This window comes from Salmo salar, chromosome 05, assembly GCF_965601325.2.
Source record: "Salmo salar chromosome 05, fSalSal1, whole genome shotgun sequence".
NCBI lineage: Eukaryota > Metazoa > Chordata > Actinopteri > Salmoniformes > Salmonidae > Salmo > Salmo salar.
In genome coordinates this window covers 21,848,479-21,869,846 of record NC_138295.1, presented here as the reverse complement: position 1 = coordinate 21,869,846, position 21,368 = coordinate 21,848,479, and the positions used below count along the sequence as shown (strand labels likewise).

Sequence of the window (21,368 nt, the reverse complement as noted above, 5' to 3'; positions counted from 1 at the left end):
GGCTAGCCTCGAACACTGAATTCCACTATACAGAAGGCCAATTACAAGTGAGGCTACAGACCTTTTAATCTCATTAATTGCCAACGGTCGTGAACGGTTTCCAAAAACAGAGTTGCAATTTGAGCCAACGTGAAGGTCACATTATCGGTCTAGTTGACCACTGCAAGTGCATAATCACTTCACAGGATGGACATTTTGACGGATGTGCTAAAGAGAAGGACAGACAGAAATTGCAATATGAGATAACCCAGACTCTTAGGAGCTCCACTGTCTGATTTAGCCAACAAAGTTTGGAAGATGCATAATATCCTACAAAAATCAGAAATTAAAGTGTTTTTTGCTAAACATATTTAAAATGGGTGGAAGGGGGGAAAAAATTGTTTAGGAAAATGAAGAGCCTTCTAATACTGAACAAAAATATAAAAACGCAACATGTAAAGTGTTGGTCCCATGTTTCATGAGCTAAAATAAAAGATCCCAGAAATGTTCCATACGCACAAAAAGCTTGTTTCTCTCAAATTGTGCACAAATGTGTTTGGATCCCTGTTAGTGAGCATTTATTATTTGCCAAGATAATCCATCCACCTGACAGGTGTGTAATATCAAGAAGCTGATTAAACAGAATGATCATTACATGGGTGCACCTTGTGCTGGGAACAATAACAGGTCACTCTAAAATGTGCAGTTTTGTCACAACACAATACCAAAGATGTCTCAGGTTGAGGGAGCGTGCAATTGACATTCTGAGTGCAGGAATGTCCACCAGAGCTGTTGCCAGATAATTTTACATTAATTTCTCTACCATAAGCCACCTCCAACTTCTTGGGGTTATGGTATGAGCAGGCAGGAATAAGCTACAGGCAACGAACACAATTGCATTTTATCGACGGCAATTTGAATGCACAGAGATACTGTGACAAGATCCTGAGGCCCATTTTTAACGCATTTGTGACCAACAGATGCATATCTGTATTCCCAATCATGCGAAATCCATATATTAGGGCCTAATTTATTTATTTCAATTGACTGATTCCTTATATGAACTGTAAAATCTTAGAAATTGTTGCATTGATATTTTTGTTCAGTGTACATAAGCTACATTCTTAATTGTCACTTTTTATCCCTCTTGAAAGTTTGAGTTTGTGCTAGACATAAAACTGCACAAATGTAGAAATCTATTCCGGATGTCACATAAGAAGTAAGAATAAAGCTATTCTATTTTGGCTGTTCTATTCTATATTAGGTGCAGTCTACTAAGGTGTAATAAATGCTGGGCGCACATGCGCAATAGGTTAATTCAAGACAGAGATTGTAGTTTGTATGCCCTGATATCAGGAGCTGGCTGCAAAAAGTTTGATTAAACAATTCAGAGATGGAAACGAACAGATCAGATGACAAATATTTAAGGAAAGCGAATTGATATACAATCCCTTAAATCAGCTGTAACTGTCAATAGTAAAACAAAACTTAAAATAATTGAGTGAACATGAATTCTGAAAACAAAGTGCTTGCAGACAGAGCAGACAGACTCCTCCTCCCTCTCTATAATTATTATGGCCATAGGATGTCCCAGACTGGTCTCATAGACTAGATGTAACATAGTAAACATAAATCCAGGACACTCAAATCAGTTTGAATGTTACATTTGGTATGGTTACATAAAGATAGAAGGTTACTTATGGCAAAAATGAAAGGAGGGTGGATGGTCAAGTTGGATGGGTGGGCGTATAACGTGGACATCTAGCAACCCAAAGGTTGCGTGTTCGAATCTCGTCAGCTAACCCTTTTAGCTAACCCTTCCACTGATCCTTTAACCTAACAGCTAACCTTAACACTTGACTGACCCCTAGAGCTAGCTAATGTTAATCACAACAAATTGGAATTTGTAACATATTATACGTTTTTCAAATTCATAATATGCTGTACTTTATGCAAATGTATAACATATTGTACAAATTGTAATTCGTAAAATATCATATGAATTGTAATTCTTGACATATCATACAAAATGGATGATGGACATCCACAAATGAATACATACCATAAAGTACCACAGTACCAGTCATAATACCCATAAAACCTAGCAGTCAAACAAGGAAATGGTTCCAATTGTTTTTCCACCATTCATTTTTTTTTTTTAAACACTTAAAATAAGGGCTGTGTTTCGTGTGGCCTTACCCTGGTGTGACGTTTTGATAACCGTGTGAAACTCATCAATATATTCTCCTGTATTTAACTCCTCAAAATGAAATTCTAATTAGCTGCTAATGTGGCTATCATAAAAAAACGACAAATGCCATGATCTGGACTAGACTGCAGAATCGAGGCAAAGGTAAGAATCTCTGGATTAACTATCTAAATGTTAGCTAAATTTAGTAATGAATAAATTGGCTACATTTCTTTAAAATTGACAATTCTGTTAACTGTCTTGTGCAAGTTTTAAATTGACCCAAATCCTCTTAGCAAAGGTGTCAGGAGCTTGCCGGGATTTGTAGTCTTGCATGAGGTCTACTTTGATGGTAATTAGCATTTTCAAATCTGAGAGTAAATAGAGCCGAATATATTGATAAGTCACCTTGTCCGAGAGAGATCTACATGGTTATCAAAACGTCACAGGGGTAAGCCTACACAAAATGGGTATAATCATACCTCCACTGTGGGGCTCTATGAAACACAGCTTTCTAAATTAAGTATCTCGGATATACGTACAGAATAATACGAAATGCTCCGAGACCACGTTGGATGTCCGCAAAGCATTGATGAAGAAGCTTCAGTATCTAGCTACACTGGGGCGGCCAACCCTGCTATCAACTCCGAAACACATCCCCGCTACTTGTTAATTCCAAGAAAGTAGCATACTTTCATGCATTTACACTGAGTATAAAGAGAAATTGCACTACAAAGACAAAAACATTTTTCGTGCGGACATCAGAGGCAACTTTCGCTACAAAGTAAAAAGCAGCGAGCATAACAATGCGCTCGCAGGAACAGGTCAGAGATCTGCAAAAATGATGTGCTTTGCACCCTTTTCAGAGATAACAATGTGATTAGTAAAAAAATATCCTTTACCTGATCATATCGAGGTCTTCCAAGCTGGAACGCAGGACAGGCTGCATATTGCGCCATGACAGCGAATCAGTTTATTTATTAATGAAGTGAATCATGAAACTGGATTATTAAGTAGTGAACTACTCCCAGTGAAACGGTTGTCACTAGTTACTACAACCACAGTCATAAACTCCGCCTATTTCTACAAATTATCTTCTTAATTAAAATGGGATTTTAAACCTAACCTTAACCACACTGCTAACCTTATGCCTAACCTTTAATTAAGACCAAAAGCAATTTTTAGTTTTCATTAGTTGTTACAATATAGTACATTTTGACTTTAACTGTGGAAACCCAGTGAAACGAGTGAAGCGATGAATCGCGATGTTACATGGGAGGTGTAGTTTCTGTCACGTCGCGTTACACAAACAAAGTCAGTCAAGATGACTACACATCCCAAAGAACTGATCAGTTGAGAGGTTGCATAATGGATCTTGTGGTGTGGTCATTCATATATGTTGCATAGATTCTCAGAGGAACCCCTGTTGACCCAATTTTACTTGCACAGTGTTGCACTGTCTGTACCACAGGAGGTTGGTGGCACCTTAATTGGGGAGGACTGGCTTGTGGTAATTGCTGGAGCAGAATCAGTGGAATGGTATCAAAGACATGGGTTCAATGTATTTGATGCCATTCCATTCCCTCCTTTCCGGCTATTATTATGTGATGTTATTGCCTACCCTTACCACCTGGGGGAGGCCCGTCAGGAAATCGAGGGTCCAGTTGCAGAGGAAGGTGTTCAGTCCCAGGGTCCTTAACTTAGTGATGAGCTTTGAGGATACTATGGTGTTGAACACTGAGCTGTAGTCAATGAATAGCATTCTCACATAGGTGTTCCTTTTGTCCAGGTGGGAAAGGACAGTGTGGAGTGCGATTAAGATTGCGTCATCTGTGGGTCTTTTGGGGCGGTATGCAAATTGAAGTGGGTCTAGGGTATCCAGGATGATGCTGTTGATGTGAGCCATGACCAGCCTTTGAAAGCACTTCATGGCTAACAGCGTGAGTGCTATGGTGCGGTAATCATTTAGGCAGGTTACCTTCGCTTCCTTGGGCACAGGGACTATGCTGGTCTGCTTGAAACATGTAGGTATTAGACTCGGTTAGGGAGAGGTTGAAAATGTCAGTGAAGACACTTGCCAGTTGGTCCGCGCATGCTTTGAGTACACGTCCTGCTAATCCGTCTGGCCACGCGGCTTTGTGAATGTTGACCTATTTAAAGGTCTTGCTCACATCGGCTACTGAGAGCGTTATCACACAGTCGTCCGGAACAGCTGGTGCTCTCATGCATGCTTCAGTGTTGCTTGCCTCGAAGCGAGCATAAAAGGCATTTAGCTCGTCCAGTAGGCTCTCGTCACTGGGCAGCTCGCGGCTGGGTTTCACTTTGTAGTCCATAATAGTTTTTATAGCCCTACCACATCCGACGAACATCAGAGACGGTGTAGTAGGATTCAATCTTAATCCTGTATTGATGCTTTGCCTGTCTGATGGTTCGTTTGAGGGAGTAGTGGGATTTATTATAAGCGTCCGGATTAGTGTCCCACTCCTTGAAAGCAGCAGCTCTAGACTTTAGCTCGATGCAGATGTTGCCTGTAATCCATGGCTTCTGGTTGGGATATGTACATACGGTCACTGTGGGGACGACGTTGTCGATGCACTTATTGATGAAGTCGATGACTAAGGTGGTATACTCCTCAATGCCATTGGAGGAATCCCGGAACATTTTCCAGTCTGTGCTAGCAAAACAGTCCTGTAGTGTAGCATCCGCATCATCTGACCACTTCCGTATTGAGCGAGTCACTGGTACTTCCTGCTTTAGTTTTTGCTTGTAAGCAGGAACCAGGAGGATAGAATTATGGTCAGATTTGCCAAATGGAGGGCGAGGGAGAGCTTTGTATGCATCTTTGTGTGTGTGGTCTAGGATTTTCTTTCCTCTGGTTGACCATGTGACATGCTGGTAGAAATTAGGTAAAACGGATTTAAGTTTGCCTGCATTAAAGTCCCCGGGCCACTAGGAGTGCCGCTTTTGGATGAGAATTTTCTTGTTTGCTTATGGCCTTATACAGCTCGTTGAGTGCGGTCTTAGTGCCAGCATCGGTTAGTGGTGGTAAATAGACGGCTACGAAGTTATTTTCAGTCATATGGTAGCAGCAACATTATGTACAAAATAAGTTAAAAAAATTAGTTTCAAACAATGTGAAAAAACTAAGAAAATAGCACAGTTGGTTAGGAGCCGTAAAACAGCAGCCATCCCCTCCAGCACCACTCTCTCTCTCTCCCTCTCTCTCCCCCTCTCTCTCTGTCTCTCTCTCTATATATATATATATATATATATATATATATATATATATATATATATATATATATATATATTTTTATTTTTTTTGATTTTTTTTTCAGTGTGTATATATATATATACTGAAAAAAAATTCGAAATAAAAAATTACAAAAAAAAAAATTGCTTTGGAAATGTATTATAATTTATCTCACGCTTTGAAAAGTAGTGCTTTTATTTTTCGAATTAGTACATTGTACAGTCCGTTAACCTTTTCAACTGTGCTCCAAATCGTTTTGAAGTCGGAGCATCTGCGCCTTCAATATATCATCATCACGATTGGAACCTCTATCGTTGTCCTGTCTTGCCACAGCATGGAGCACATTTAAGAAATGAATGGTCTTGTTATGTAAGGGATCAAGGGGATTGGATGCATGTTTTAAAGAAACGCCCCTCAACATTAGAGTAAAAAGAGCAGCGCGGCTGTTTTATGTACAATGTTGTCAACAAAAGTAGGTTACTCTTACTCCCGTCCCTATTGCTGAATGCAGCCCTTTGACAGCATGTACTGAAATCGATTGAATTCACACTTGCATTAGTCCCCTCGTTTGGTGATTGGCATTTAGATAAAAGCTTATTCATGCTTGATCTGAAAGTGTGGTCTGAGGCTCCATATGACGCAAATCGCGGAGCCTCCATAGGCATGCGGTCCCCGTGGCCTCCCAAATTTTGGAACAATGCGGAGGGCTCCTAATAGTTAACTATAACTCCGCATTGACATGATTGGTTGAGGGTAGGTGGGGGTGGGAGGTCCTGTTTAACCTGTTGGGGATAGGGGGCAGTATTTGCACGGCCGGATAAAAAACGTACCCGATTTAATCTGGTTACTACTCCTGCCCAGTAACTAGAATATGCATATAATTGATTTGGATAGAAAACACCCTAAAGTTTCTAAAACTGTTTGAATGGTGTCTGTGAGTATAACAGAACTAATTTGGCAGGCCAAAACCTGAGAAGATTCCAAACAGGAAGCGCTCTCTCTGACTATTTCTTGGCCTTCTTGATAATCTCTATCCAAAACAGGGGATCTCTGGCATAACGTGACATTTTCTAACGCTCCCATAGGCTCTCAGAAGGCGCCAGAATGTTGAATGATAACTTTGCAGGCCATGGCTGAAAAACAGTAGCGCATTTGGATAGTGGTCGATCTGAGAACAATGAGACTGGCTCGCGCGTGCACGAGACAACTCCATGTTTTTATTTTCAGTCTTTGAACAAAAACAGGGTTTTCCGGTCGGAATATTATCACTTTTTTACGAGAAAAATCGCATAAAAATTGATTTTAAACAGCGTTTGACATGCTTCGAAGTACGGTAATCGAATATTTAGATTTTTTTTGTCACGAAACGCGCCGCGCGCGTCACCCTTCTTTACCCTTCGGATAGTGTCTTGAACGCACGAACAAAACGCCGCTATTTGGATATAACTACGGATTATTTGGAACCAAACCAACATTTGTTATTGAAGTAGAAGTCCTGGGAGTGCATTCTGACGAAGAACAGCAAAGGTAATCCAATTTTTCTTATAGTAAATCTGAGTTTGGTGAGGGCCAAACTTGGTGGGTGTCAAAATAGCTAGCCTGTGATGGCCGGGCTATCTACTCAGAATATTGCAAAATGTGCTTTCACCGAAAAGCTATTTTAAAATCGGACATAGCGATTGCATAAAGGAGTTCTGTATCTATAATTCTTAAAATAATTGTTATGTTTTTTGCAAACGTTTATCGTGAGTAATTTAGTAAATTCACCGGAAGTGTTCGGTGGGAATGCTAGTCACATGCTAGTCACATGCTAATGTAAAAAGCTGGTTTTTGATATAAATATGAACTTGATTGAACAAAACATGCATGTATTGTATAACATAATGTCCTAGGAGTGTCATCTGATGAAGATCATCAAAGGTTAGTGCTGCATTTAGCTGTGGTTTTGGTTTTTGTGACATTATATGCTAGCTTGAAAAATGGGTGTCTGATTATTTCTGGCTGGGTACTCTGCTGACATAATCTAATGTTTTGCTTTCGTTGTAAAGCCTTTTTGAAATCGGACAGTGTGGTTAGATTAACGAGAGTCTTGTCTTTAAAATGGTGTAAAATAGTCATATGTTTGAGAAATTGAAGTAATAGCATTTCTAAGGTATTTGAATATCGCGCCACGGGATTCCACTGGCTGTTGAGTAGGTGGGACGCAAGCTTCCCACCTAGCCCATAGAGGTTAACACAAACTCACTTCCTTGACAACAGTCCTACTCAACAGCTCTACGCTGCTCCGCTAAACGCAATATGTATGAATGCCCTGACTTCTGCAGAGGCCGTATCACCATAAATGCTACAGTGACAATGCAGACGCCAGATTAACCATGTAGCCTTTTAGGCTTTAACAACGAAAAGGCAGCAGACAGATCTACAGTATGTTTTAGCATGGCTGTGACAACGAAAAGACAGCAGACAGATCTACAGTATGTTTTAGCATGGAAGTTTGGTAGCGTGACCGGATTTGTAACTATGAAAATAATTTGTCAAACAGACTGTAAACCGAAATGTGTATGTTTGATTCTAGAGAGGGGACAATAAATAATTTGGTTAGGGTGTAGGGGCAGATATGTCATCTTGTCTTCAGGAGATTTTATTATCTATTTACATGATTTAGTCTGATCAGTGGAACAATTCTTAACAACTTGGGTCTTTTTAAAATGAGTTTTATGAGGCTATGTATTATTGCAGCGATTAATGGACAGTTTTGAATATGTCATACCAATAAGCATTGGATATTAAATGCTCCTGGAATCAAATGTAATTTTTTACGTTTTTGTATTATGCACATGCTAGGCAGAAATGGTAGGGGGACTCACAACTCAAACACGTCATATTTTGTCTATGTAGAGTAAAATAATGGCAAGAATTTTCAACTAGTAGGCATAAACTACGTGAATATTGATATTCATTAAATGTTTCTTGAAGGTTGGGTGATTGAGAAATGAATTGTTATAACAAAAACATTTTCAAACACCAAGCATGTGGGAAACATAGAAGTCGTGGCCAACCTTACTGGAAATTGAACAGGATTTCTTCACCCAAATGACAAATACAAAGTGTTTGTGTCCTTACCTTGAAAGCAGTCTATGGACAAGCAGACTGCCATCAACATTAACTTTTCCTGTGCAGAGCCTTGTAGTGGTAACACCCCCCAGCACGTGTCTCATACAACTTTCCACCTGAGAACAGGGATCAATCCCTGCTTCTAACCTTCCCACTGTTTCTAGAATTTAAAGTGTGAAACCACCTAAAAATATATTTAAAAAAATATTAGCATACTTTCAATTTAGTAAGCAACAAAGTCGTCGAATTATGAGTGTTCATTTAATGTTCTAAGCATCCTAAATACACCTGACCTGTGGTTTTTATTAGAACATTTTCCACCCTGGTCATAGGCCTAAGCCATGTCAAAATATGTGGAAATTAGTTTTTTAAACAGTAACATTTTCCTGGGGGAGGACACCCAGTCCCCCATCTAGGGGTTGTGCCAGGGGTCAATGAAATTCACATAGCAAATCTCACTCCAAAGCTTTCTTCAAAGGTTGGCAGCCCTGTATCTATTGTTATCTCCAAAGTTTTGGCATATTCCATAAATTGAGGCAGCGATAAGTAAGGAAACCGCTCAGGGATTTCACCATGAGGCCAATGGTGACTTTTAAACAGTTAGAGTTTAATGGCTGTGATAGGAGAAAACTGAGGATGGATCAACAACATTGTAGTTACTCCACAATGCTAACCTAATTGACAGAGTGAAAAGAAGGAAGCCTGTACAGAATACAAGTATTCAAAAACATGCATCCTGTTTGCAATAAGGCACTAAAGTAAAACTGCAAAACCATGTGGCAAACAAATTAACTTTTTCCTGAAAACAAAGCATTATGTTTGGGGCAAATCCAACACATCACTGAGTACCACTCTTCATATTGTCAAGCATGGTGGTGGCTGCATCATGTTATGGGTATGCTTGTTATCGGCGAGGACTAGGGAGTTTTTAGGATAAAAATAAATGGAATAGAGCTAAGCACAGGCAAAATCCTAGAAGAAAACCTGGTTCCGTCTGCTTTCCAACAGAGACTGGGAGACAAATGTGTCCTGCAACAGGACAATAACCTAAAACAGAAGGCCAAATGTACACTGCATTTGCTTACCAAGACAACATTGAATGTTCCTGTGTGGCCTTGTTACAGTTTTGACTTAAATTAGCTTGAAATCTATGACAAGAGTTGAAAATGGCTGTCTAGCAATGATCAACAACCAACTTGACAGAGCTTGAAGAATTGTAAAAATAATAATTCATTGGCACGAATTTGCACGAAGGGGGCAGGTCGGTTTCGTCACTTCAAGCCCAAATATATCATCCTTTGATTAAAACGATTACTTATTGACTTACATCGTTGTGCATTGTCATGCGTAAGCCCTGGCCATTGTCTTTCAGCTCGAAAAAGTGGATTTCTAGTTGTGTGGGAGTTTAAGTACTATACTAAATAATACAGGCAATGTCATACAAAAATTATATATGTCACACAATGTCATTCAAAAATTAAACAAACCAATATACATAATTATATACATTCGCTTTGCAAATAACCAAAATGTGAAAATATAACTTAAATAGCATAAATAAATGCCTTTGAATTCATTGTAATACCTATCTTACCACATGAACATTTATCACTTTATTCTTTGCACACACTTCATCCATGAATAGTAAAAAAAATATATAATTATTTACTAAATATGACACTAGCTCAAGTTCACCTTTCTCCATGTAAACAAACTGAAATTCAGTGGAATTCTCCTCGAGTCGGTCTGTTTTTGAGTCAGTGTCTTATGGCAAATAATTACAGTATTTACCATGATGAAGATAATTTGGGTCCATATCAAACTAATTCAGACACTTACATGTTTTTCTGAATTTGAGGCAATGTCATATCAAATAAGAACAATTTATACCACTGAATATTACATTTTCTGTATTCTTCATCAATGCACATGTATAATAATTCTAATGCAGTACATTTGACAAAAGCTGTGCCACTTTCCTTATACTAAGTAGCAAGTGTAAAGTGACCAGTAACATTTGCTATGACTACAGTTTCTGATTAGTACTTGCAGCCTGACATTTGAGCTATAGCAAGCATGCACAGTGGGCAATATTGTGTCTTTTATCAACGAGGCAGGGTATCAGCAGTGAAACCTGGATGGTTGTGAGATTTACTTTTTGCTTAGGGATGTGTTGAACTACACCTGCCTCTGGAGAAGTGATCACCAACCCTGGTCCGGAAGAACTACTTGGATGTGTAGGCTTTTGTTTCAGCCCTGCACTATAACTCCTGGTTCAGCTAAACAACTAACCACCAAGACCTAATCTGGGACTGAGCTGGAACAAGAGTCTGCTCCACCTAGTAGCTCTCTGGGACTAGGGTTTGATGGTGACCATGGCCCTATATTATACTATATTATACTAGCACTAGCGGTCACTTGTGTTGGGAGCACACTTGAAGGAGTGTGGGTGTCTGCTCCATGATCTGCACCAGCAGCTTGTCGATGTAGTCCTCCAGGTCGCGCACCTGCGCCTTGATCTTCTTCATCTCCGCCTCGTGTTTCTTAAGCAGCACCGCCTGCTGGTCTGAGGCCGCCTGCTGGTTCTCCATATCCATCTGCTGCTGCAGCAGAAGGGAGATCAGCTCCATTTTGGTCAGCTGCTCGTACTGGGCAGAGCTGTCCGTTAACGATTCCTGAGAAGACAAACACAGGCCCTGTCAGAATACTTTGAGAATACATCCTTCATTCCTATCTTGAAGTAATCACTGATCTGACAAGATTGGATCTGTTACATAAAATGGGAAAACACAGATTAACAAGAGGAGGTACTCAATTGATAAAAATCTATTTCTGTCAGAAGACATTTTATTGTCACATACACCGGATAGGCGCAGTGAAATGTATTGTTTTACAGAGTCAGCCATACATGACCAAAAACTTTTCCACTGGATTTTGAACTGCCCAGTTATCCCAAAGTACATCCCATGTTTTGAGAACGTTCTGGTTGGAAAGTCATTCATTATGTGAATTCATGGACTCTTTTATACCTCAATCTCAGTCTCAGCCAGTGTCTGCTTGGCAGCGCGGCCTGAGTGGATGGAAGACTTGAGCTTCTCTAGAACTGACCGGCCCTCTTTCTTCTCCCCCTGACTGGCTGTGGTGGTCAAGGGCTTCACTGGGTGGGGGCTGCAAAAAAAACATCACCATCAAAGGTTCACTGCATTGGATTATGTGTACATAACACTTTTCACATGAAAATCAATATATAGTACAGTACAATGTCAGGCACTGGCATTACATAGTATGTGGTCAAATTCATAACAATGCACCAGCCTGGATTTAGAATTTTCTGTATATATCTCTACAAGACAACAAAATGTATTCAGCAACAGGTTTCAGCAAGAGAGCATAAAAAGAGCTTATGTTGTCTGATTTTAGTATAGCACAAAGCCGGTATGCCTCAGCAGTAATGACAGGCTCCAGGGTGAAGTTTCCTTAGGTACAGATCTAGGATCAGCTTCCTTAGTGAGAAAACGGAAACTGACCCAAGATCAGCATCTTGAGGAAACGTCACCCTATACCTAATGAGAGTGGAGGAAGGTACTTCCAATTTGCTTTCATTTACAGATGGTCAAAATTTCAGCACAGACAGCTGAAGCAGTTGTTTAAATCATCAAGGCTGAGATTTTCATTGCGGTGACTGTGATTGTGGATGTGGACTCCTAGATGTGATGGGACAGTCAGCAACACAAATGTATGACACATCATTTAATTACACAGAAGTGAGATGAGCAACGTAAAAGATTAAGCAATTTACAAAACTGTAGCAACCAATGGGTTTGCATGGGCAGGTGGTACTGGTAGGGGATATATATAGATTCATTTAGAGAACTTCCTCTTAAGGAAGCTTACTTGAATAGATTAAATAAAAGGAACTGGAAATATTAGTTTTGTTTGGAATAATGAGAATATAGTCTAACAATATGTAGGTTCAGGTTTTCAAGCTATGGCTTGTAAACAGCTAGCAGGTGTGCTATGTCTAACTATTTCTAATTCTTGCATCCCATTGTTGACTACAACCTGGCAACCCAACCTGATATTTTCTCAAGAGAGGTCGAGTGGCTACACTCTGCAGAGCTTAAGAGTGAGGAGAAGTCTCACCTGCTCTCCTGTCGGGGCAGGCTGCTAGCTGGCTGGGTCTCCTCAGGTAAAAGTGTGTGCCGTGCATCGACCAGGGGCTGGACAGTGGTGGAGGAGGTAGAGGAGGAGAAGGAGGAAGAGGTGCAGGGGGCCACAGCCAAGGTGGCATTGGCTCCGGTACTGGGTCTCAAGGTCGGGGGGTGATGTATGGAGGAGGGGCCGGGGGTGGGGAGTAGCTCAGCCTGGGCATTAGTTTCAGTCACCAGGGAGGGGGCCATAGAGGAGGGATTGGAAGCATGCAGAGAGATGCCAGGCCTTAACCTGGCACTCATGGGGCTTCTGACGTTCGGGGCTACTTTGGCGTGGAGGTCTTCGAAGCTGATGGTCCCGGCATGTTTGGATGGGGAACGTTCCGTTAAGCAGTTTTCTTTTGTAATTGACTGAGTGGAACTATTTGTGTTTGTTTGTTGCAAGGAAACAAATAATTTAGCCTCCTTGAGCGTTGTCTCTCTATCTGGTGACAAAGGTGAGGAAAAAATTGATTTGGTGGGTTGATATGAGAAGGGTACTTCAATGCTCTCTGAGAGTACATGCCCACGAGACAGTGATTGGTGAAGAGGGCTCTCACGCAATCCTTTGCCAGGGCTATTTGCACCACCGTTGCCATAGAGCTCTCGTATCATTCCCTTGAGACTTCTGTGTGAACTAGCACCCCTTGGTGAAGACTCATTGACAGGCTTGGTTCGTTTGACCAGAGGCTGACTCACTTCCTGTTTATTGCGTACAACTTCCTGTTGCATTCCAATCTGTGGATTAACTGGAGAAGTTCTAATGTGACATGAAGGGTCTACTATTGAACTGTCTATCTTTGATTTAGAAATGTTGCCTTTTCTATTCAGTGGAGATTGTGTGTGTTTTATATCTACAGTGTCTCTAGTGATGTCTTCAGACTCAGGCTCTATGTTAAGACTGTCAGGCGTAAAAATGCTATTGTTCTTCTTATTGCTTGCAGGATCTCTGCCTGATGTGTTCAATTCACAACCTCCATCTTGCCAATTGTCTTGACAAAGCGAGGCTTCTGGTAAATTCGCTTTTAGGGCAGAGTTGACGTCTATAGTACTAGGCTTCTGAAAAGTTAACATATCCTCTGCAGATAACCGAATATCATGAGCAGAAGATGCTATGTGAGTAACTTGTGGAGGTTGAGGAAAAATGCCACCTAAACTTTTGAGGGTATGCACTGTAATCATTTCAGATGGAGATGGGGAAGCATCAGAAGCAGAGTCAATAAAACTAAAATCAGAATTACTTAGATTTTTACTTAGATCTTCCAAGGTTAGTGGAGGCGATTCACAATGGATGTTTCTGGACTTGGTAGGCTTATCTGGGTGAATTGAGAATAATTCCATTGTTGGGTCTGGTGTAATTGATGCAATGTCAAGCGTCTTAAGACCGGATTTAGAGTGTTTTGGGGAAGACATATACAGTAGGTCGGCAACAGTCATTTCACTATCAAGAAGCATTACTGGTAAAGATAAGGCTTTGATTTCAGAATGTGAAGTGTTCGTTACAATGGCGTCTTCTCTAACAGTGGGACTGGTGTCTGTCGAATCCTTTACATTCGGGTTTAGATGGTTTTCTGTTGCATCTGGCCATAAGTCCTGCTCAGTAAACATAATTTTACAGCTATCATCTTCATCTCGCAATGGTTCATAGTCAAACTTCTTGAACTCATCTTCAGACTTGAATGGAGATGGAGACTCTGGAGAAATATTGGCATAATGTTGTGAGTGTTCAGTATGAAAGTCCAACATGTCACTGCTGACGAGAAGGTCTTTGCCTGGGCTTGGGTACAGGTGGGGACTTGGTGTGCATCTCTTGTGCCCGCCTTCTCTTGTGTGCTGCAGGGAAGCTGCGCCCGTTTGTGACAGGAGACAGGCCTCTTTCTGCACAGCCAGCTCCTGACCCCTGTGCAACCAGCTGTCAGAAGATCTCTTGTTTACCAAAGGTCTTGTTATGGGCCTCCGTGGAGGCAACGGTGGAGGCTCTGCTTCTTCTTCACTCATCTGCATCTCCTCAATGGGTGGAATAGTGTTACCCTCATGTGGAGGAGTGCTTCTTACTTGAGCTTGCCACAAGGTTGCATTTGAAGGGTGATTGGTAGGAGAGCCCTTTGGCGAATTCAGCCTGCTGGACGCAAAGGTGTCAAAGGACTCGTCGCATTCTCTTCCCCCGCTCTCTGATATGGAGCGAGAGGTGAACGGATTCGGGGGGCTGGCAGTAACCGCTCTCGGGAGTAAGGCAGGGAGGGACGTCTGCCTGGCTACAGGCCTGGGCCGCTCTCGCCGTATGGCGGCCATTTTCTTTTGCACTGCGACATCGTGGGCGGTATTGGGGATGCAAGGTAAAGCTGTGGAATGACAGGGGAAGCAGGCAGCACGAGGGGGGGACCTCCGGGCCTCTTCGGTTATGAGGTCCTCAAAAAAGGGGTTACACTGCAAACACGGGAGGAAGGGGTTGGAGGGAGAGATGGGGTTGGGTGTCAGAGAGGGGGTGAAGGGGTTAGTGCGATGGCCACTGTCGGGTGAGGCACGGCCAGTGGAAGAAGAGCACTGGGTGGGAATGGGGGAGCGAGGGGGGAGGGGAGGAGGGGTGTCTGAGTCGCTTTCTACCTTAGAAGAAACTTCCAGCCTGTGGAGGGAAGTCACAAGCAGTCCTCTTTGTTAATTCTGTGCAAGCTGACCCATTCAAAATACTGTCTATTTGAGGACTAGCTTCAAATATTTTCATATGTGAATATGCTACAATTGCTGAAAAATGCAAACAATAATGTGTTATGGAAAACAGCAACAAGAGTTTACTACAAAAATCAAAACAACATTTAGCAAATTACTGAAGCAAGGTGAAGAGCAAAAATGCAAGATGTACTACATTTGGAACAGTAATAGAAACAGTAATACTGCAGATAATTTAATAGCAAAAACAGGTGACTAGTGTACTGGGCCAGTATTCATAAAGCATCACAGAGTATAGTACTAATCTAGGATCAGGTTGGACTTTTAGATCATAATGAATAAGGTTACATGGACGGGGGGGATCTGATCCTAGATCAGCACTCCTATTCTGATATGCTTTATGAATACTGGCCCAGATGTTCCACAACATACCAAACCTAAAGCTTAAAGTGCATGTAGATCTTTCTCTGTATACAGTATCTGATTCAATTTGACCCCAAGCAAGGTTAAGAGTGAAATATACTTTATATGCCATTATTTCCTTTTCAACTCCAGTCACATGGACTCTGTCTTTGATTTCCTCTGATTTCAAAGGACAGTAACGTTACATATATTGTTATACAAATGGCCTAGATGTCGACTATTATCCTGTGTTAATAGTACAGTATGAACCTTATCATTTTGTAGCTTACATGAGGTGATATGAGATTGCAGCACTTTGTGACAACTGCTGATGTAAAAAGGGCTTTATAAAATACATTTGATTGATTTGAAATGGTAGATGAACTGGCCACATTTCCATTTGAAAGGAACAGGGGGCAGCATAAACACTGAACACAAGGAAATCAAAACCTTCCAAGATGTAGATGTCTGTGTGCTTTTGATGGAAGGCAAAACTGTATGAAGCCCTGGAGTGTGGAGACATCTGAAATGACCCTCCACTCACCTTGGCTTGTTCTGGGAGTCACTGGAGCCAAACCAGCCTCGCAGTCTCCCCTCGGCGAGAGGACAACCCTGGCTCGGCGCCAACTTGGCAGGTAGAGAATCACTCCTCCCTCCGGAGAATAACGACTTTCTGAGCTTTTTCCTTTTGTCTGCTGAGTCCACCGTGGTAGTGGAAGACAGCATTGAGGCAGCTGCCTTCACCGGACGACCCCCCACCCGTGCGCTTTGAACCTGGGAGACATGAGGTTCGGCCTCCTTCTCCACGTACTTCTCTTCCTTATTCACCTTGTCGAAGGACCAGCGCCGTCCCTCGCCGGCTGAACCATTGTCCTCGCTCCGCTTTGTGAGGTTCTGCAGCGAACGAGAGAGGGGGGAGCACTTCTCAAGGAGGACCAGCTTGGATGGGAGGGTGCCTGAGCCCTTGGGACCCACTGGTTCGGATCCGTAGATGTGGCTTCCGTTGATGCACAGAGAGGATTGGGAGAGAGTCATACCCTGACCCTTGAGGGATTCCACTGCAGGACAGGGCTGGGGAACGGCAGTAGTGGTGATCCTAATTGCCTCGTCGCTGAGGGCTCGATTGTGAGTCAGTATCTTTGGGGAAGACTGTGTGGTGTTGAGCACTATTTGGGGGGGAAAGAAAGGGGGTCAAAGTATTGGCCTGAGATGGATCGACCTTAATAATAACCTCTCTTCCAAAACAATTCCTTAAAATGCATAAGCTTGCTAGATCCTTTAGATACAGTACAGGCTTTTTTGTGTCTGGTAAAGATTCTGTCAGAATATAATCTAAATACAGGTCACTGCATATTACAGACATATAGGGCAAAATGAAAATGAAACACTTGGACAAAGGAAATCTGCATGCTTACCTTTTTTAGTTAGGTCTGTGTCTCTGTGGTGGGTGTCAACTTTGACCTTGTTGCTGTAGATGGGGGGGCTGGGGAATCTGGGGGGACTGGAAGGGTCCACCAGGATGCCCAGGCCCAGAGGAGGGGGGCAGGGCCTCTCACTGGTCAAGGACAACACGCTGCTCTCCGAGGCCAGCGATGAGCACGACCTTGTGTCGGACGACCTCGGCAGCTTTCCCTTCCCCTGGAAGAAATCCTTCACCTTGCTCCGCTTCTCCTCGGCTACCTCCACGGGGCCCTCTCCCCCTTCCCCTCGGTCCCCCTCTCGGAATGGCTTTCCTAGGGAACCCGACAGGGCGGCGAAGCGTCCCGGCACGATGGCTGATGAGGACTCCATGTCGCCGATCTTCCTCCCCGTCACGCGGTCCTTAAGTTTTCCGAAGACAGACCGTGGCTTGTCCTTCATGGTTAGGTCGAACATGCTGGCTGTCATGTTGTTGCGGGTGAACTGAACCGTCACCTGCATCTCGCCACGCTCCTTCTCCTTCCGGCCGGCCTTGGAGCTGAGTTTGAGCCATCTGGACCCACAGTGAGAGGAGACTATAAGGCGTCAACCATCCCCAGCGCTCCACACATGCATTGTCATGCAACTTAAACGCATATTTTATATTATAAAACGTGTTGTTTGGATCCTGAATGCTGATTGGATGAGCAGCATTCCAAGCTGTGCTGTATTGGCCGTCACAGGCACACCATGCCTGCTAACAGTTCCATCTCAAATGATCACTGCGCCTCCATAAGACTATCATGTTCACGTTGCTGTCCCAATCATCTCTTGCATTTATCTCAACTTTCACATTATTTACCCTTGCTTCTAGTCTAGCATTTAGTTTGGTACAGCGGGGGTTAATATAGGCATAGCTGTCTGCCTGTCAGACATCTGAAGATTTATTTCACTTTTTAAATGTGAACTCCCCTGGAGCCTATCATAGAGGGCGAACGGGTGTCCAGACGCAACTTTTTCTTAGCCAGGCGAAATCATGTAGCAACCTCATTATTATGGATATATCCAAGTAAATCTCAATAAAATTGTGCTACTTGCTTTAGATTTTTTATAAAGTATTTTTTGTGGTAGTGGAAGACGTGTTCTGATTTTAGATTTGAAAAGCAGAGAAGTAGAATAAGATTTCATACTCTCCAAGTTACTGGGAGTGGTAAAAATGTCTGTTTTTAAAATTTAGATAAAATGCATCCTGAACAAAAATATAAACGCAACATGCAACAATTTCAAAGATTTTACTGAGTTAGTTTATCTAAGGAAATCTGTCAATTTAAATAAATTCATTAGGCCCTAATATATCGATGTCACATGACTGGGAATACAGATGCATCTGTTGGTCGCAGATACCTTAAAAAAAGGTAGGGGTGTAGTTTACAAAACCTGTCAGTATCTGGTGTGACCATCATTTGCCTCATGAAGCGTGACACATCTCCTTCACATAGAGTTTATCAGGCTGTTGATTGTGGCCTGTGGAATGCTATCTCACTCCTCTTCAATGGCTGGGTGAAGTTGCTGGATATTGGCGGGAACTGGAGCACAATGTCATTCATGTCGCTCCAGAGCATCCCAAACATGCTCAATGGGTGACATGTAGGGTTGGGGAGAAACAGATTACATGTAAGGGATTACAAAAAAACGGTAACTGTAATCCGTTACGTTACCAGCTAAAATATATCAGATTACAGATACTTTTGAAAAACTAGATAAAATTCCAAAAGGATGTTTGCGAGAAAAAAAATCTTTGACACTGTTTTCTCAATGACATCCAAATCAGCATTGAAAAAGGCGCAAGTTTAAGTTTGTTCCACTTCAGCGAGTCTGACCACTATGCTGACACACCAAATGGGTTTGATGGATTGTGGGAAAAGAGCAGGAATAGGTTTTTGTAAGCTACAGTCCAAGCTATGTCTTCCAATGGTGCGACTGCTGTCGGCATCCAAAGATTATACAACTTAAATAAACGCTTGGAGGTAAGGATGACAGCAATGGTGTAGTATACGGCGATACGGATATCACTTATTATTGATATCTACAGTTGAAGTCGGAAGTTTACATACACCTTAGCCAAATACATTTAAACTCAGTTTTTCACAATTCCTGACATTTAATCCTAGTAAAAATTCCCTGTCTTAGGTCAGTTAGGATCACCACTTTATTTTCAGAATGTGAAATGTCAGAATAATAGTAGAGAGAATGATTTATTTCAGCTTTTATTTATTTCATCACATTCCCAGTGGGTCAGAAGTTTACATACACTCAATTAGTATTTGGTAGCATTGCCTTTAAATAGTTTAACTTTGGTCAAGCATTTCGGGTAGCCTTCCACAAGCTTCCCACAATAAGTTGGGTGAATTTGGCCTATTCCTCCTGACAGAGCTGGTGTAACTGAGTCAGGTTTGTAGGCCTCCTTGCTCGCACACGCTTTTTCAGTTCTGCCCACAAATTTTCTATATGATTGAGGTCAGGGCATTGTGATGGCCACTGACTCCAATACCTTGACTTTGTTGTCCTTAAGCCATTTTGCCACAACTTTGGAAGTATGCTTGGGGTCATTGTCCATTTGGAAGACTCATTTGCCACCAAGCTTTATCTTCCTGACTGATGTCTTGAGATGTTACTATAATATATCCAGATCATTTTACTCTTCAAGATGCCATCTATTTTGTGAAGTGCACCAGTCCCTCCTGCAGCAAAGCACCCCCACAACATGATGTTGCCACCCCCATGCTTTATGGTTGGGATGGTGTTCTTCAGCTTGCAAGCGTCCCCTTTTTCCTCCAAACATAACAATGGTTATTATGGCCAAACAGTTTTATTTTTGTTTCATCAGACCAGAGGACATTTCTCCAAAAAGTACGATCTTTGTCTCCATGTGCAGTTGCAAACCGTAGTCTGGCTTTTTTATGGCGGTTTTGGAGCAGTGGCTTCTTCCTTGCTGAGTGGCCTTTCAGGTTAAGCAATGGGTTAGAAGAAGCCTACATCACCAACTCATAAAGTAAAATGTAACATCCATATATGGCCAGCTATGTACACTTTACACAGATTTTTTTGTCTTCTTCTAAATGCCTCTTAAAGGGAAACTAATCTAAAAGTAACTGAATGTAATATTTTAGAAAGTAAGTAAAAAAGGAACAGCCCTTTTTCAGGACCCTGTCTTTCAAAGATAATTCGTAAAAATCCAAATAACTTCACAGATATTCATTGTGAAGGGTTTAAACACTGTTTCCCATGCTTGTTCAATGAACCATAAACAATTAATGAACATGCACCTGTGGAACGGTCGTTAAGACACTAACAGCTTACAGACGGCAGGCAATTAAGGTCACAGTTATGAAAACTTAGGACACTAAAGAGGCCGTTCTACTGACTCTGAAAAACACCCAAAGAAAGATGCCCAGGGTCCCTGCTCATCTGCGTAAACGTGCCTTAGGCAAGCTGCAAGGAGGCATGGGGACTGCAGATGTGGCCAGGGCAATAAATTGCAATGTCCGTACTGTGAGACGCCTAAGACAGCACTGCAGGGAGACAGGACGGACAGCTGATCATCCTCGCAGTGCAGAGACCATGTGTAACAATACCTGCACAGGATCGGTACATCCGAACATCACACCTGCGGGACAGGTACAGGATGGCAACAACAACTGCCCGAGTTACACCAGGAATGCACAATCCCTCCATCAGTGCTCAGACTGTCCGCAATAGGCCGAGAGAGGCTGGACCGAGGGCTTGTAGGCCTGTTGTAAGGCAGGTCCTCACCAGACATCACCGGCAACAACGTCGCATATGGGCACAAACCCACCGTCGCTGGACCAGACAGGACTGGCAAAAAGTGCTCTTCAGTGACGAGTCACGGTTTTGTCTCACCAGGGGTGATGGTCGGATTCGTGTTTATTGTCGAAGGAATGAGCGTTACACCGAGGCCTGTACTCTGGAGCGGGATCAATTTGGAGGTGGAGGGTCTGTCATGGTTTGGGGCGGTGTGTCACAGCATCATCGGACTGAGCTTGTTGTCATTGCAGGGAATCTCAATGCTGTGTGTTACAGGGAAGACATCCTTCTCCCTCATGTGGTACCCTTCCTGCAGGCTCATCCTGACATGACCCTTCAGCATGACAATGCC

General features: G+C 42.3%; 3 protein-coding genes across 3 annotated transcripts in view; all 3 read right to left on the bottom strand.

Annotated features, from left to right (window-relative positions):
* LOC106604472 (sideroflexin-5) overlaps positions 1-3,214 on the bottom strand; it is a 35,001-nt gene extending 31,787 nt beyond the window's left edge. The window contains exon 1 of the mRNA XM_014199112.3: positions 3,070-3,214. Coding sequence (XP_014054587.1) covers positions 3,070-3,126 — 57 coding nt within the window. The 5' untranslated portion in view covers positions 3,127-3,214. The remainder of the gene's footprint in view (positions 1-3,069) is intronic.
* Positions 3,215-10,134: 6,920 nt separating this feature from the next.
* Positions 10,135-15,439, bottom strand: LOC123723775 (uncharacterized). The gene is made up of 3 exons (XM_014199115.3): positions 12,678-15,439; positions 11,564-11,702; positions 10,135-11,209 (listed from the first exon to the last, which is right to left on the bottom strand). The coding sequence occupies exons 1-3, from the start codon at positions 15,014-15,016 to the stop codon at positions 10,949-10,951; spliced, it is 2,739 nt and encodes a 912-aa protein (XP_014054590.2). The 5' UTR covers positions 15,017-15,439; the 3' UTR covers positions 10,135-10,948.
* A 680-nt stretch (positions 15,440-16,119) lies between these two features.
* Positions 16,120-18,019, bottom strand: LOC106604473 (rab11 family-interacting protein 5-like). The gene is made up of 3 exons (XM_082974911.1): positions 18,003-18,019; positions 17,209-17,765; positions 16,120-16,959 (listed from the first exon to the last, which is right to left on the bottom strand). Exons 1-3 carry the CDS (start codon positions 18,017-18,019, stop codon positions 16,334-16,336), a joined length of 1,200 nt encoding a protein of 399 aa, XP_082831037.1. The 3' UTR covers positions 16,120-16,333.
* Between the last annotated feature and the right edge of the window lie 3,349 nt (positions 18,020-21,368).